Below are 14,089 nucleotides of genomic sequence, written 5' to 3'. Positions count from 1 at the left end.
AATAATATGAGAAGCGGATGCTTTTTTCGGATTTTATATGTAATCGTTTAGGTTATTCAAAACTTTGACCCTTTGTGGGGAGGTACCTGAAGGAGTGCACCGATATATCCCATCTTCACAGCAGATCTTTTGTTAATAGAAATAATGTTAGAAGCGGATGCTTTTTTCGGATTTTTTTATGTAATCGTTTAGGTTATTCAAAACTTTGACCCTTTGTGGGGAAGGTACCAGAAGGATTGGATATTGAGATATGCTAAGTCTGAATAGAATCGGATGTCAATTTCGCGTTTTGTGAGCTTTATGGATATTCAAAATATTGAACCTTTGTGGTTAAAGAACCGGAGTTAGTGGACGGATTTATTGCATCTTCACACCAGACCTTGGATTTATAGAAATATTGTGATTTGTGTAATTTGAATCGGACTCTTACATCACATTTTATAAGAGTTATAAATATTCAAAATTTAGACCCATTGAGGGGGAGGTACCAGAAGGGATGGACCTATATTGCCCATCCCGAACCCGATCTTAACTTGATAATAATAATAATAATAATAATAATAATAATAATAATAATAATAATAATAATAATAATAATAATAATAATAATACGATGTACCAAGTTTGGACCAAATCGGATACACTCTCTAGCCATATGGCTGAGGGTATACAAATATAGGAAATAACACTAATACTAAGCTTAAACATATTTATTTGAAATCTTTTGGTTGTGACATCAAAAGCTTGGTTTTCACGGAAACCTAGCTAAAACCAGATATTTCTGATGTTGAGATTTTGTCTGATCAATATCAAATTTATAGAAAAGGCAGATTACATAAAAATGGCGGGGGAGTTCTGATAGCAGTTCCTCCTGAGTTCATTATAGTAACTACTGACAACTATAATATAGAATTTGTATCCGTTAAATTAAATTACTTAAGTAACGACATTATTTTAACATGCTCCTTTATTGCACCACATTCTGATGTAGACATTTACCTTGGACATCCAGACTTAATAAAGCAAGTCTTGAAGTTACAAACAAATTTACATCAAATTACATGGGTTTCTGGTGAAAATAAATTTGATTATCTACCAGTTTTGCCAAATGCTACATTATCCGGTATGGATGTGTTCTGGGACACTTTTTGTGATCAATGCCTACTCCAAATAAATTATATACGAAACATTAAAGATAGAATTCTTGATCTAGTCTCTTCATCACTTGAAAACGTTTCACCGTGTAGATCTTCACCATTTGTTGAGTCTGAAGAGAAATATCATCCCACTCTACTTCTAAATTTAGAAATATAGGACAATTCATCAAAACTATTTTCTAAACAACAATTAATAAGAAAATTAAATTTGGCCAAAACTGATTTTGAACAACTGCAACTTGCATTATCCAACATAAAATGAAATTAAAGAGGAAATTTAAATGCACGAGTGTCATTCTTTTATAATACTTGAAATAATGCATTCTCAACATTACTCCCAGTCTTTAAGGTTAGTCCAGAGGAAGGACCTGCTTGGTCTACTCCTTATCTTAGGAAATTACGAAATATTAAAAGTAAATTATTTAAAAATTTCAAAAAATACAATTCTTCGTTAAATTATTCCAATTATTCTGAAGCTAGAATTACGTACAACGCTGAAAATTCAAGGTGTTACTCTAACTATTTGTCTAAAATGAGAAGAGAAGATCCTAAAAATTTCTACAAATTTGTTAATTTAAAAAGAGTCCGAAAATTCCCTGGTAGTATGAAGCTTGGTAAGAAAGAGGCCTTTACCTCTGTTGAAATTGCAGATATGTTCGCCGAATTCTTCCAAAAAATAATTCTACTTACACTTTTAATTCTAATTATTCTTATAGCATTAAAAAAGTATACTATTTTCCTTTAATTGTTCTTACTGAGGCTGAATGGTTTAACTTCTTTGAAGTACTGTTGCTCGCCAGGTCAGTACGGCGTTCCTGCTTATATTCTAAAACTGTGTGCATTCGAATTGTACAAACCACTCACTAATATTTTCAATGATTCTTTAGCTATTTATTTCTATTTCTTTTGTTTTGGAGATTTAGCTTTAAAGTATCTTTACATAAATCTGGTAGTAGGAATGTGATTGAAAATTATAGGGGAATTGCAAAATTGAGTGCAATCCCAAAACTCTTTGAATTTTGACGAAGAATAACTCATTTTGTTTTACCTATCATTTCCACACATCAACATAGTTTCGTCAAAGGAAGGTCGACTTTGACGAATTAATGGAACTGACATGTCAGGCATACAGAGGGTTTTATATGAAAAAACAAACAGATATAATTTACACTGATTACAGCAAAGCATTCGATACGGTTGTACACAAATTATTATTACATAAAATGGATATGATGGGATTTCCGGATGTACTTCTATCATGGATTTCTTTTTATTTACAAAAACGGACAGGACAACAGGTAATTTTCAGTCACGTCAGTTCTAAAACTATTGAAGAGCATACTCAAGGTAGTAAATGATCTTTGATCGGTAATTCACTATTCGCAGACGATGTTAAACTTTTTTGTAATATTGAGTCAGACGTCTAAACTTCATATTTACAAATTGATCTACACTCTCTTGTGAAATGGTGTGATGTTAACGGAAGTCACTTAATCTCAAAAAGTTTTAAAAAATTATCCATATCTATATCACGACCGTTTTCCTTTGACTACTTAATAGGTTCTTACAAACTGGATAATGTTGACTCTTTTGCTGGCGTTATTATAGATGGTAAGCTGCACATCGATTCTTGTGTCAACAAAGGATTTATAAAACGCTGGTCTAAGGAATTCGACGATCCGTATTTGACTAAACGCTTGTTTGTCAGTCTGGTTCGGCCTACATTAGAATATGGTTGTGTATTATGGAGCCCTTATTATAAATGCTATTCAAATAAAATCGAATCTATCCAAACACAATTTCTCTTATTTGCTCTTGAACACCGCTTAAGACTTATTGATCTCCCTACTTTAGAACGGAGATCTTTAATGCTTAGAGCTGAAATAAACTTTAACTTGCCCTCTTGTTTTACTCGTAATTATATGCCTCTTAATCTGCCTCTAGTAAAATCTAATTATGAGCTAAGTAATCCACTAGTAAAATCTAATTATGAGCTAATTAATCCACTCAGATCATTTTGTGAAATATATAATAACATGCACAATCGTATTGCTTTGTCAGAACCTATACATGTTATCGAGAATTCTATACTACATTTTGTTAAAACTGTTTCTTATAATATAAAACATATATTGCATGTTAAACATACATTGCAATGTATAAGATAAATGTACTAAAAACCAAAAAATACTAAAATAGATACAGTCGTGAGAATTATAACATAACATATGCATAGAGTAGACTAAAATAAAACCGTGGGACACGTCAACTGTCTACAAATCATCGACTTAATGTGCGATAGAAGAATCGTTTAATTTGTCGTTAGACGGTTGGCCTGTAGACGGTAAGGAAATTACTACTTTCTTCCTCATGGAAATGCCAATAGTTATACACTCCATGTAAATAAAATATATGTTTCAACTCGTTTATCGTTGGGCATTGACACTGATGCCTGGCGAGGAATCGATTCACTGCTCGTACTTTGTCTTTAATCGACAAAACATATGATAAAAGTACCACTCTCTCACCACTATGAAACCCTACAATACTTTTGGGGATTTTCAGGCAACGTAAAAAATACATTGGAAAAAAGTTAAAAAAAAAGATTTTCTTGCTAAAACGGTTTTTCATAATATAAAAGAATTAAAATTTAAGCACTTATAATGGACATTATTTCCGCGTCAGCTTTCTGTTATTGATGTTTGGTTTGACAAACCATTTTAATTGAAATGTAAACATGGAAGACGCGGAACTGTAAAGACGTACAACGACGACGCTTAGTTACAAAGTGAATATGCATACGTTCGAGTAAAAAAAACATAAAAACGGCGTAAACGACGAAACGACGATCAAAGTACAAAGAGAAGTTTTTGTGATGGAATTAATAAAAACGACGAACAAAAAAGGATAAATTATTCTATTTTACAAATAAAAATACGACGCAACGAAGAAGAGAATAAAAAAAAACGACGAAAGGAAAAACTGTACTTGGAAAAAACCCAAGGTAAATAAACAGAATAACGGTCAAAATGGCTGCACTTGGTGATTTTGCAACGATTCGCCATAATTTGGCTGGTGCCAAACGAACAGTTGCTGTTGCTTTGCATAAGTTTGTGTATGGTAACGAAGGAGATCGGGGAAATAGAGGACGACTTCGACAATTTGATGGCTTTGAATACGACGAAACGAAGGATGAGTATAAGGCGAAGGCAGAATACGTTCGACAGAATTTGAGCGCAGGAGACCTGGTATTAATCTGCAACATGTTGGGAATTGCATACGACGTTAACGACTTGTTCCCATGCATATTAAAGGCCTGCACAAGACGAATTGTATGAATTATGCTTTTTTCGACACACTGACTTTGTCTACTCAATCATGCGCTATGTATTTGATAGACAATGACAACCAACAACATCCCCCATTTTGATTCATGTGTGCCATTGTCTAAGGTTCGATCGTGGCATAGCTGACTCGAATATTTGCATGGAATTGAACAATGGAGGTATATAGCGTTGTTACGTGAATTACAGTAGCACTCATTCTCATTTACACATCACTACCGGAGGCAAACATTTACGAAATTATAATCAAAATAAGAATTTTTTTCAGGAGATTATTGTTTTTTATAAGGATTAACATTTTAGATTGTTTCGCCAATAACCACGAAATGTGAAAATTTTGTGTGGACCAATTAGAAGTACCTTTAATATTTTAGTATTCGCCAAGAAATTCTTTATTACAAAAAAATTATTTTTTCACATATCGGAAAAGCAGGTAGCGATTGCGCTTTGCCTTCATCACGCGTGTGTTTTTATACCCTACACCACATAGTGGTAAGGGTATTATGTCTTTGTGCATTTGTTTGTAACATGGAGAAGGAAACGAGATAGACCCATAGTTACTTTTGAGAACCTTCATAGAATCACTTTCCAGACAATATTTCTTTGGCCCAAGGACGAACCTTATTGAAATTGGTGAGAATCGGATCAAATTTAGATATAGCTCCCATATATATCTTCATCCGATTTCGGGTTAAATGTGCACCAAATGTCCACTATCAGTCCAAATTACCTGAATTTTGGCACACCCAACCGAGTTCGGCCTAGAAGCAAGTATATCAAATTTGGAGAAAATCGGTTCAGATATAGCTATAGCTCCCATATATATCTTTCATCCGATTTGATCTTTAAGTCCCTCACATTCCTACTATGCACTCCACAACCGTGATATTTGGTACCAGGTATTAGATGGAGCACAGAAATAGCTGTTTTAAATTGTATCGAAATCGGTTCAGATTTGGATATAGCTCCCATATATATCTTCATCCGATTTCGGGTTAATTGACCACCAAATGGCCAATATCAGCCCAAATGACCCGAATTTTGGCACATGTGACCGAGATTAGCCTTAAAGCAAATGCAACAAATTTGGAGAAAATCGGTTCAGAAACAGCTATAGCTCCCATATATATGTTTTATCCGATTTGGTGTTTAAGCCTCTCACATTCGTAATATGCACTCCACAAGAATGATATTTGGTACCAGATATAAGATACAGCCCAGAAATATCTGTTTGTAATTTTATCGAAATCGGTTCAGATTTGGATATAGCTGCCATATATATCTTCATCCGATTTCGGGTTAATTGTGCACCAAATGGCCGATATAAGTACAAATGGACTGAATTTTAGTACATCGGACCAAATTCAGCCTAGAAGCAAGTATATCAAATTTAGTGAAAATCGGTTCAGATATAGATATAGCAACCATATATATGTTTCATCCGATTTAGTGTTTTAGTCTCTTACATTCGTAATATTCACTCCACAACCGTGATATTTGGTACCAGGTATTAGATGGAGCACAGGAATAGCTGTTTTAAATTTTATCGAAATCGGTTCAGATTTGTATATAGCTCTCATATATATCTTCATCCGATTTCGGGTGATTGACCACCAAATGGCCGTAATAGCATAAATTTTGGCACACAATTTTAGTAAAAATCGGTTCAGATATAGCTATAGCTCCCATATATATTTTCATCCGATTTGGTCTTTAAGTCCCTCACATTCGTAATATGCACTCCACAGGAATGATATTTGGTACCAGATATCAGATAAAGCCCAAAAATAGTTGATTTTAATTTTATTAAAATCTGTTCCGATTTGGATATGCCTCCCATATATATCTTCATCCGATTTCGTGTTAATTGTGCACTAAATGGTCAAATCACCTGAATTTTCGTACATAAGACCGAATTCAGTCTAGAAGCTAATACGTCAAATTTGGAGAAACTCGATTCAGAGATAGCTATAGTTCGTAAAATGCACGATGGAATTAGATAGATTTTGATTTTGTACCAAATATCTCATAGAGCTCTGAAATGCCCTGTATAAACCTTTTTACGAGAGCTCTACTAAATATGCATAGTGGTGTAGGGTATCATATAGTCGGCCCCGCCCGACTTTTGAGCTTTCCTTACTGGGTTTCGTTGGCATTTGTTTCATAATTGTTGTTGTTTTTTTGATAGAACATTTTTGTATGACACACTATTCAACATTCCCTTTTATTGGTCATTACGTGTTATGACGATGTGTTTGAGTGTGACCGACATGACGAGACATCGAGCATTTGGTTGGATGTCACGTACTGTTATACGTTTGATCAAACAGGGCACAACATGACGAGCGTTTTCTCTCCATGGCATAAATAGAGAAAATTGTCACATTTGCAGCACTTTAATACATATTTACAAATTTGAAAAAAGGTTGCCTGTTGAACTCTTCGAACATAGACGACGATTGCCAAACTGATGAATACGACCCCGACGAAGACGCAGTTTCCGAAACGAGTGAGACGAAGGATCGAACAATAGTACCAAAGCAGAGCAACGATGAAGGTGGTGACTACAATGAAGTTTATAACGACGATAATGAAGATGCTAGCAGCAATAATGAAGTTTACGTGGGCGCATCAAGGTATGCTACAACATTCGATGTCATGAAGAAAACCAGAACAACCGTAGAAAAAGGAGTAAATTCATTCAAACAAACATACGAACATAAAAATATAAACAGAAATGATAATAACAAATTCAGAATGACGCAGTATGCAACGACTTATAATGCATCAAGATTTACAATGAATTTTCGCGATATTGAGGAATAAATTAGACCATTCGATGGCAGTGGAAATTTGTCGATTAGATCGTGGATTCAAGAATTTGAGGAAACGGCTGTCGTTATGGGCTGGGATGATTTACAGATGTAAGTTTTTGGTAAGAAATCATTGAAAGGTCTTGCTAAACTTTTTGTATCAAGTGAACGAGGAATTACATCGTGGCAGAAACTTAAGGAATCTCTTATTGACGAATTCGGAACGAACTTGAATAGCGCACAACTACATACACTACTTGCGGAACGTAAAATTGCGAAAGACGAGAATGTTCACGAATACTTTTTGAACATGAAAGAGCTTGCTTCGCGTGGATCAGTGGAAGACAGTGCTTTAATGCAATACGTGATAGATGGTATACGAGATTCGACTTCAAACAAAACGGTCCTCTATGGTGCAACAAGTTTGAAAGAGTTTAAGGCGAAACTAAAATGTTACGAGACCATGTGGATGAACCAAAGAAACGCCGTTGAAGCAAAACACAACACGTTCAACGCTAGTAAGCAAAATATGAAGAATACAAGAAGAGACATGTTATGTTTCAATTGTGGGGTCAAAGACCATACATCGCAAGACTGTAGAGACAAATCAAAAGGTATCAAGTGTTTCAATTGTAATAATTTTGGTCATATTTCCAAAGACTGTCCTTTAATACATCAAACTTCAAATATACGACGATTGGTATCACATGATATAATGAGAAAAGAAATAAAATTCGGAGATCAAAGTTGGTCAGCGTTATTTGACACCGGCAGCAAATTTAATGTCGTATCCAAGAAAGTGTACAATCTTCTCAAAAATCCGAAGCTAACTGAATCAAATTTCCACCTAGTAGGATTTGGAAAGGGCGCCAAGGGAAATAAAGTTATGCTATTAGGAAATTTTGATTACAAGATTTTATTGGAGAAAGAAGAATACGTTATGAAATTTCATGTTGTTCCAAACACATGTAGCGACGTTGAGATAATAATAGGAACCGATATCTGTAGCCAAGCCAGAATAATAATTACTCCGGACTGTCTGAAGATCGAGAAGATAAAAGACGTAGTACAAGATGAAGTCGAGGAGCACAGAATAATGGTTATGGAAGTTTGTGACGATTATGAGGAAATTGATTTAGACATTGACACCTCTGCTGATAACGAAATGGTGAGAAAAGTAAGGAAGATGGTTCAGGCATATAAGCCCAGCAAAAGTAAAACTACGAACGTGGAAATGAGGCTCGTGCTCAAAGATGAATCACCAATATTTTGCAATCCCAGACGACTACCACTACAAGAGAGAACTGTAGTAGAAAATCAAATTGATAACTGGTTGGATGAAGGTATTATTGAGCATTCAGATTCAGAATTTTGCAGTCCAATCGTTTTGGTGAAGAAACGCGATTCGACGAGTAGATTATGTGTTGATTATCGAAGAATAAACAAGGTGATAGTAAAAGATCACTACCCGTTGCCGCTAATCGAAGATCAACTAGATCGCTTGCAAAACGCCGTTATATTCAGCACGATCGACTTAAGAAATGGATTTTTTCACGTACCAGTCAACGAGGAAAGCAGAAAGTATACGTCGTTTGTGACGCACAACGGGCAGTACCAATTTCGAAAGGTTCCTTTTGGTCTTTCTAACTCGCCGGTCGTGTTCCAACGTCACATAAATGCAATTTTCCGAGAGTTGAATAGAGAAGGTGTTGCTTTACCATACGTCGACGACGTCATAATACCAGCAAGTAATTACGAAGAGGCTGTTATAAATCTTCAAAGAGTATTGGATACCTGTAGAGACTATGGATTGGACATCAATCTCAAAAAGTGCAGTTTCCTAAAGAAAAGAATTCAATTTCTAGGTAACATCATTGAAAACAGAAAAATTTCACCTGGTACAGACAAAACGAAAGCCGTGGTAAATTTTCCACAACCACAGAATCTGAAACAACTTGAAAGCTTTCTAGGACTCGTCGGATATTTTAGGAAATTCATACCGAATTTTGCGCTGATAGCCAAGCCACTCAACGATCTGCGAAAAGGAAATGTTAAGTTTGAATTCGGTAATGAACAAAAATTAGCCTTTAATAAACTCAAGCAGTGCATGATTAACGAACCAGTACTAAACATATATAACGAGAACTTTGAAACTGAGGTACATACAGATGCATTTATTGATGGCTATGGTGCAGTATTATTGCAAAAATCTCCAGACGACAACCTTTTACATCCTGTCTACTACATGAGCCGGAAAACCACTGACGCTGAAAGGAAATACACAAGTTACGAGTTGGAGGTACTTGCTGTCATCGAGGCATTGAAGAAGTTTCGAGTTTATCTCATTGGTAAAACATTTAAATTGATGACCGACTGCAATGCTTTTACGAAAACACTGGATAAAAAAGATTTAAGTACAAGAGTAGCAAGATGGATCCTGTTTTTACAAGAGTACGACTTCGTGGTAGAACATCGACCTGGAACACAGATGAAGCATGTAGATGCCCTAAGTCGATATCCGATAATGGTTATTCACGATGTTGGTTTAGTGGAACGTATAAGACGACTGCAAGAGATGGAAGAACTCTACGCAATTCAAGAAATCTTAAAGGAAAAGCCTAGTTATAAGGGATATTTTGTAAAATGTGGTATATTGTACAAGATTGAAAACGAATGTGAACTTTTAGTGATCCCAAAGGGTATGCAAAACGAGATAATAAAAAATGCTCATGAAAGGGGACACTTCTCCATAAAGAAGACTAAAGAGCTGATCGATAAGGAATACTACATCCCGAAGCTTGAAGATAAAATTCACAGACTTGTAGTGAATTATGTTGCTTGTGTGATAACTGGCCGAAAGCGTGGAAAACAGGAAGGAGAATTAAACCCTCTGCCGAAAAGAGATACGCCATTGCACACTTACCATATTGACTATCTTGGACCACTGGAAACGACAAACAAGAATTATAATCACATATTTGCCGTGATTGATGCCTTCACCAAATTTTGTTGGCTGTATCCAACGAAGACTACTTCCGCCAAGGATGCAATCGCGAGACTAGAATTGCAAAGTATTACATTTGGCAATCCTTTTCAAATCGTGTCCGATCGTGGCTCAGCGTTTACGAGCGAAGATTTCAAAACCTATTGCGACGAGGAAAAAATAAATCATATCAAAATTACGACTGGACTTCCTCGTGCAAACGGCCAAATAGAAAGGCTCAATAGTGTCATTGCGTCAGTTTTGTCGAAGTTAAGTGTCGAAGAACCTAGCAAGTGGTATAAACATGTAGGACACACACCCTTCGAAATGTTGGTTGGAAAGCGAATGAGAACTAAACAAGACGAAAGGCTAAAGGAGTTGTTTGAGCAAGAAATGTTTTTGTGCTATGACGAACAACGAAATCAAATACGGCAGTCAGCGAAACTTCAAATTTTAGCCGTTCAGGATGAGAACAAAAAGTACTATGATCAGAAGCGCAAAACACCACACAAATACAATGTTAGCGACCTTGTAGCCATAAAAAGAACTCAACGTGGTGGTGGCTTGAAGCTTAAGGCAAAATACTTAGGTCCTTATAAAGTTATGAGAAGTAAACCAAAGGACACGTACGACATTATAAAGGAAGGTATTAACGAAGGCCGAACAAACAAACTATTGGAAATCCTAATGACTTGCAGGAAGGCCGAGATGTGGGATGAGAAAATTAGGGTATGCTCATACATCATACTCATACTTGAAGTTAGTTCATACGAAGACACGGAACTGTGAAGACGTACAACGACGACGCTTAGTTACATTTATTCATTGTTCATTCACTTTTATTAAGTCCATTTACTTTTTAAATAAACCTTAATTCCACATCTATAATTATACGAATTAAATATAAAACTGTGACTTTTATTGTGAAGCGAAGGAATTAGTGAATGCCACAGATTTGGGAATAAAGAACATTAATTAATAGATTAAACTATATATATATATATATATATATATATATATATATATATATATATATATATATATATATATATATATATATATATATATATATATATATGGTTTTGTCCCGGACGAGTCCCAAATTTTTAGAGTTTTATCCCGGTTGAGCCCTATATATATATATATATATACACACATATATATATATATATATATATATATATATATATATATATATATATATATATATATATATATATATATATATATATATATATATATATATGTGTATATATATATATATATATATATATATATATATATATATATATATATATATATATATATATTAATTGAAATTTAAACATGGATATATATTTACTTTTTGAATTTCTCTTGGTCCAGAGCGAACTCGAGATGATTCGGGTTTAAAATATTGTTCTTCCGGAATCTCCCACTCTCTACTGTTATGTTTAGACGACATTCGATCATCTCTTCTGTTGTATTCATATTTTGATATATTTCTACTGGAATTATATTCATTGTTCTCCCTGTCAGCATCAACATCTTTAAAATCGCCACGATCTCCACTTCGATGACTATCGAATCGACGATGATCGTTATATGAGTTATAAGTTCCTCCACGATAAGAGTTATTTCTATCACGGTAAGAAGAGCCACCATAATATTTTGGTGGTAAACCACTACTTCCACCACGCCCTTCACGATCTTCATTTTGGCGTGAGTTGTAATGAGGTCTGGATGGGGGACCATCATATCCGCCTAACGGTTTCTTTGATGACACCTCTTCTTCTTGCTTCTTCTCATAATGATAGAAATCATCGAATATAGACGTTACATGTTGATAGGAATGGAGAATTTGTAAAACTTCTATTCCCTTGGCATGGGGCACTTCCTGGGTGTCACGGGAATTGGTTACAGGCTTATTTTCATTATTTTCCAATGTTATGTGGCGCAAGGCATTGTTCGGCACGTCTTTTACATAAATCCACTTGACTTTAAATTTACCCTTCCACTTGTCCTGAGACCATACACTAGAAGTTGAATTGTAATCGACGGGAGTCATCATTTGAGCCATACCACAAAAGTGGCCCGAACCATTTACCGAGAAGAACAATAGGATATTTCCGTTTTCCTTATGGCGCTCTTTGAAGGCATCATCAAGTCTCTTATTGCCGTGATCTGTTGAACACCATATTTCATACTTTATGCTTCGATGAATATCATCTTCGGAGTACGACTTGATGACGAAAAATCTGAAAAGATAAATATATCAACAAATTGCCGGACGTGTTATAATCTTAATATTACCTAGCAAAAGTAGCATTTTCTAAGTCTAACTCAACTGGATTGTAGTTATTTTTGTCCCGTAATTCTTCCAATACTGCCTGTGGTGATTCAACAGGTCCGTCATTTGCGTCAGCAGTTTTTGGCGAGTTGTCTTCGAGGAAATCTGTAGATCCGCTTTCGTGATCACGGCGAATTGATCCAGGTTGCTGTCTTCGATCTCCATATCGACCGTAACCAGGACTACTCATTCCGGAATTGTCATTGCCTCCTCTTCCTTGGCTGCCACTACCTCCTAACCTTCCATCAGAATGACGTGCATTTCCTAACTGCCTTGTGTTCTGGTGATGATGCATTGGGTGCTGAGTAGACCAATTTTTTCGCGAATGCCCGTTAGGTGAATTTCTCAACCGACCAAAATTGTTATAATTTCCCTTGTTGTCATCCTTATTATTATCGGCAGCTCTGTGTGGGCCACTGTTTTCAGATCGTGAAGTGATGTCAAAATCCGAACCAAGTCCGGGGGAAAAATCGGAGTTAAGGTCACTAGCGCCCAAGTCAATTGGGGGTGGTGGTGACGGCACTGGTGGTGGATTATTGTTTGGAATATCCCAAATATTCACGTCCAAATTATGTTTACCTGGAACCATAGGAGGTGGAGGCATACCAGGTCCTTTCTTTTTATGACTGGAAGTTGCAAGTGTAGTCTGCAATTAAAGACATGGGAAATAATTCCATGGTTCATTAAGTTTATTTCGATGTTAAACTCACCCTCGATGTCAATTTTGCTGGTTGAGAGGCTATCGAAGCCCACGTTGTTTTTTTGGGTGCCGATAACGAAGAGGAGTTTTTCTTCTCTTCTGAGGAATAAACGGCAGTACTTTTATTGTCCAACTTTTCGCTCCCATAATTGTCTTGTTTGTTCTCGTCATAACGATTGCCCTGAAAAATTGATGCATTTACTAATGTCAATCAATGTGCGTAAAAATATATGTTACCTTGTGATAGTTTCCAAATGAAATATCGCCGGACACTCTTCTAGTGTTAGAAGAGCCCCAAGCCGATTGTTGATAATCGTCCCTTTTATTGTTATAAGATGGTTTGTTATATTTTTTGTTTGAATCTAAAATATTAAAGTATACCTTTTATAGTTATTTTAAAAATGGAAAAAGGTTTTTTTCTGCCTAACATGAATGCACGCTTAATTAAATCAAATCATTACTATAAGCAAATTATTTTTCCCAACTTAATAGACTAACACATATGTGAAACATGAATACTGTTTCGGCGACATCGAATCGTTTATATATAACCAAACTACGTACCCAAGGCTATATACAACAAGATTCGCCTAAGTCTCGAAGGGAAAACGCCATACAGTTCTCGGCGCTTTTGAACCCTTCACCTTAACTGGTGAAGTTAGTGGTGTACCGCTAACGACGTATCATTTTTAGCCACCCTAACGCCACACAATCCTCAACACGGTTCAAAATATTGATTGGGTGGTGGATCCAGGCTGGTTTA

The 14,089-nt window shown here is 35.6% G+C and overlaps 1 protein-coding gene across 3 annotated transcripts in view; it reads right to left on the bottom strand.

Annotated features, from left to right (window-relative positions):
* LOC101895681 (YTH domain-containing family protein) overlaps positions 1-14,089 on the bottom strand; it is a 121,208-nt gene that overhangs the window by 44,044 nt on the left and 63,075 nt on the right. For all 3 annotated transcript variants that reach the window (XM_059118977.1, XM_059118978.1, XM_059118979.1), the window contains 4 exons: positions 13,564-13,688; positions 13,337-13,507; positions 12,590-13,272; positions 11,640-12,534 (listed from right to left, as the gene is read on the bottom strand). In XM_059118977.1, the coding sequence (XP_058974960.1) occupies positions 11,640-12,534; positions 12,590-13,272; positions 13,337-13,507; positions 13,564-13,688 (1,874 nt within the window). The remainder of the gene's footprint in view (positions 1-11,639; positions 12,535-12,589; positions 13,273-13,336; positions 13,508-13,563; positions 13,689-14,089) is intronic.

The sequence above is a fragment of the Musca domestica genome, unplaced genomic scaffold (assembly GCF_030504385.1).
Source record: "Musca domestica strain aabys unplaced genomic scaffold, Musca_domestica.polishedcontigs.V.1.1 139, whole genome shotgun sequence".
In the NCBI taxonomy this organism is placed as follows: Eukaryota; Metazoa; Arthropoda; class Insecta; order Diptera; family Muscidae; genus Musca; species Musca domestica.
The sequence above is the reverse complement of the archived record's forward strand: the minus strand, read 5'-3'. Positions and strand labels throughout refer to the sequence as shown.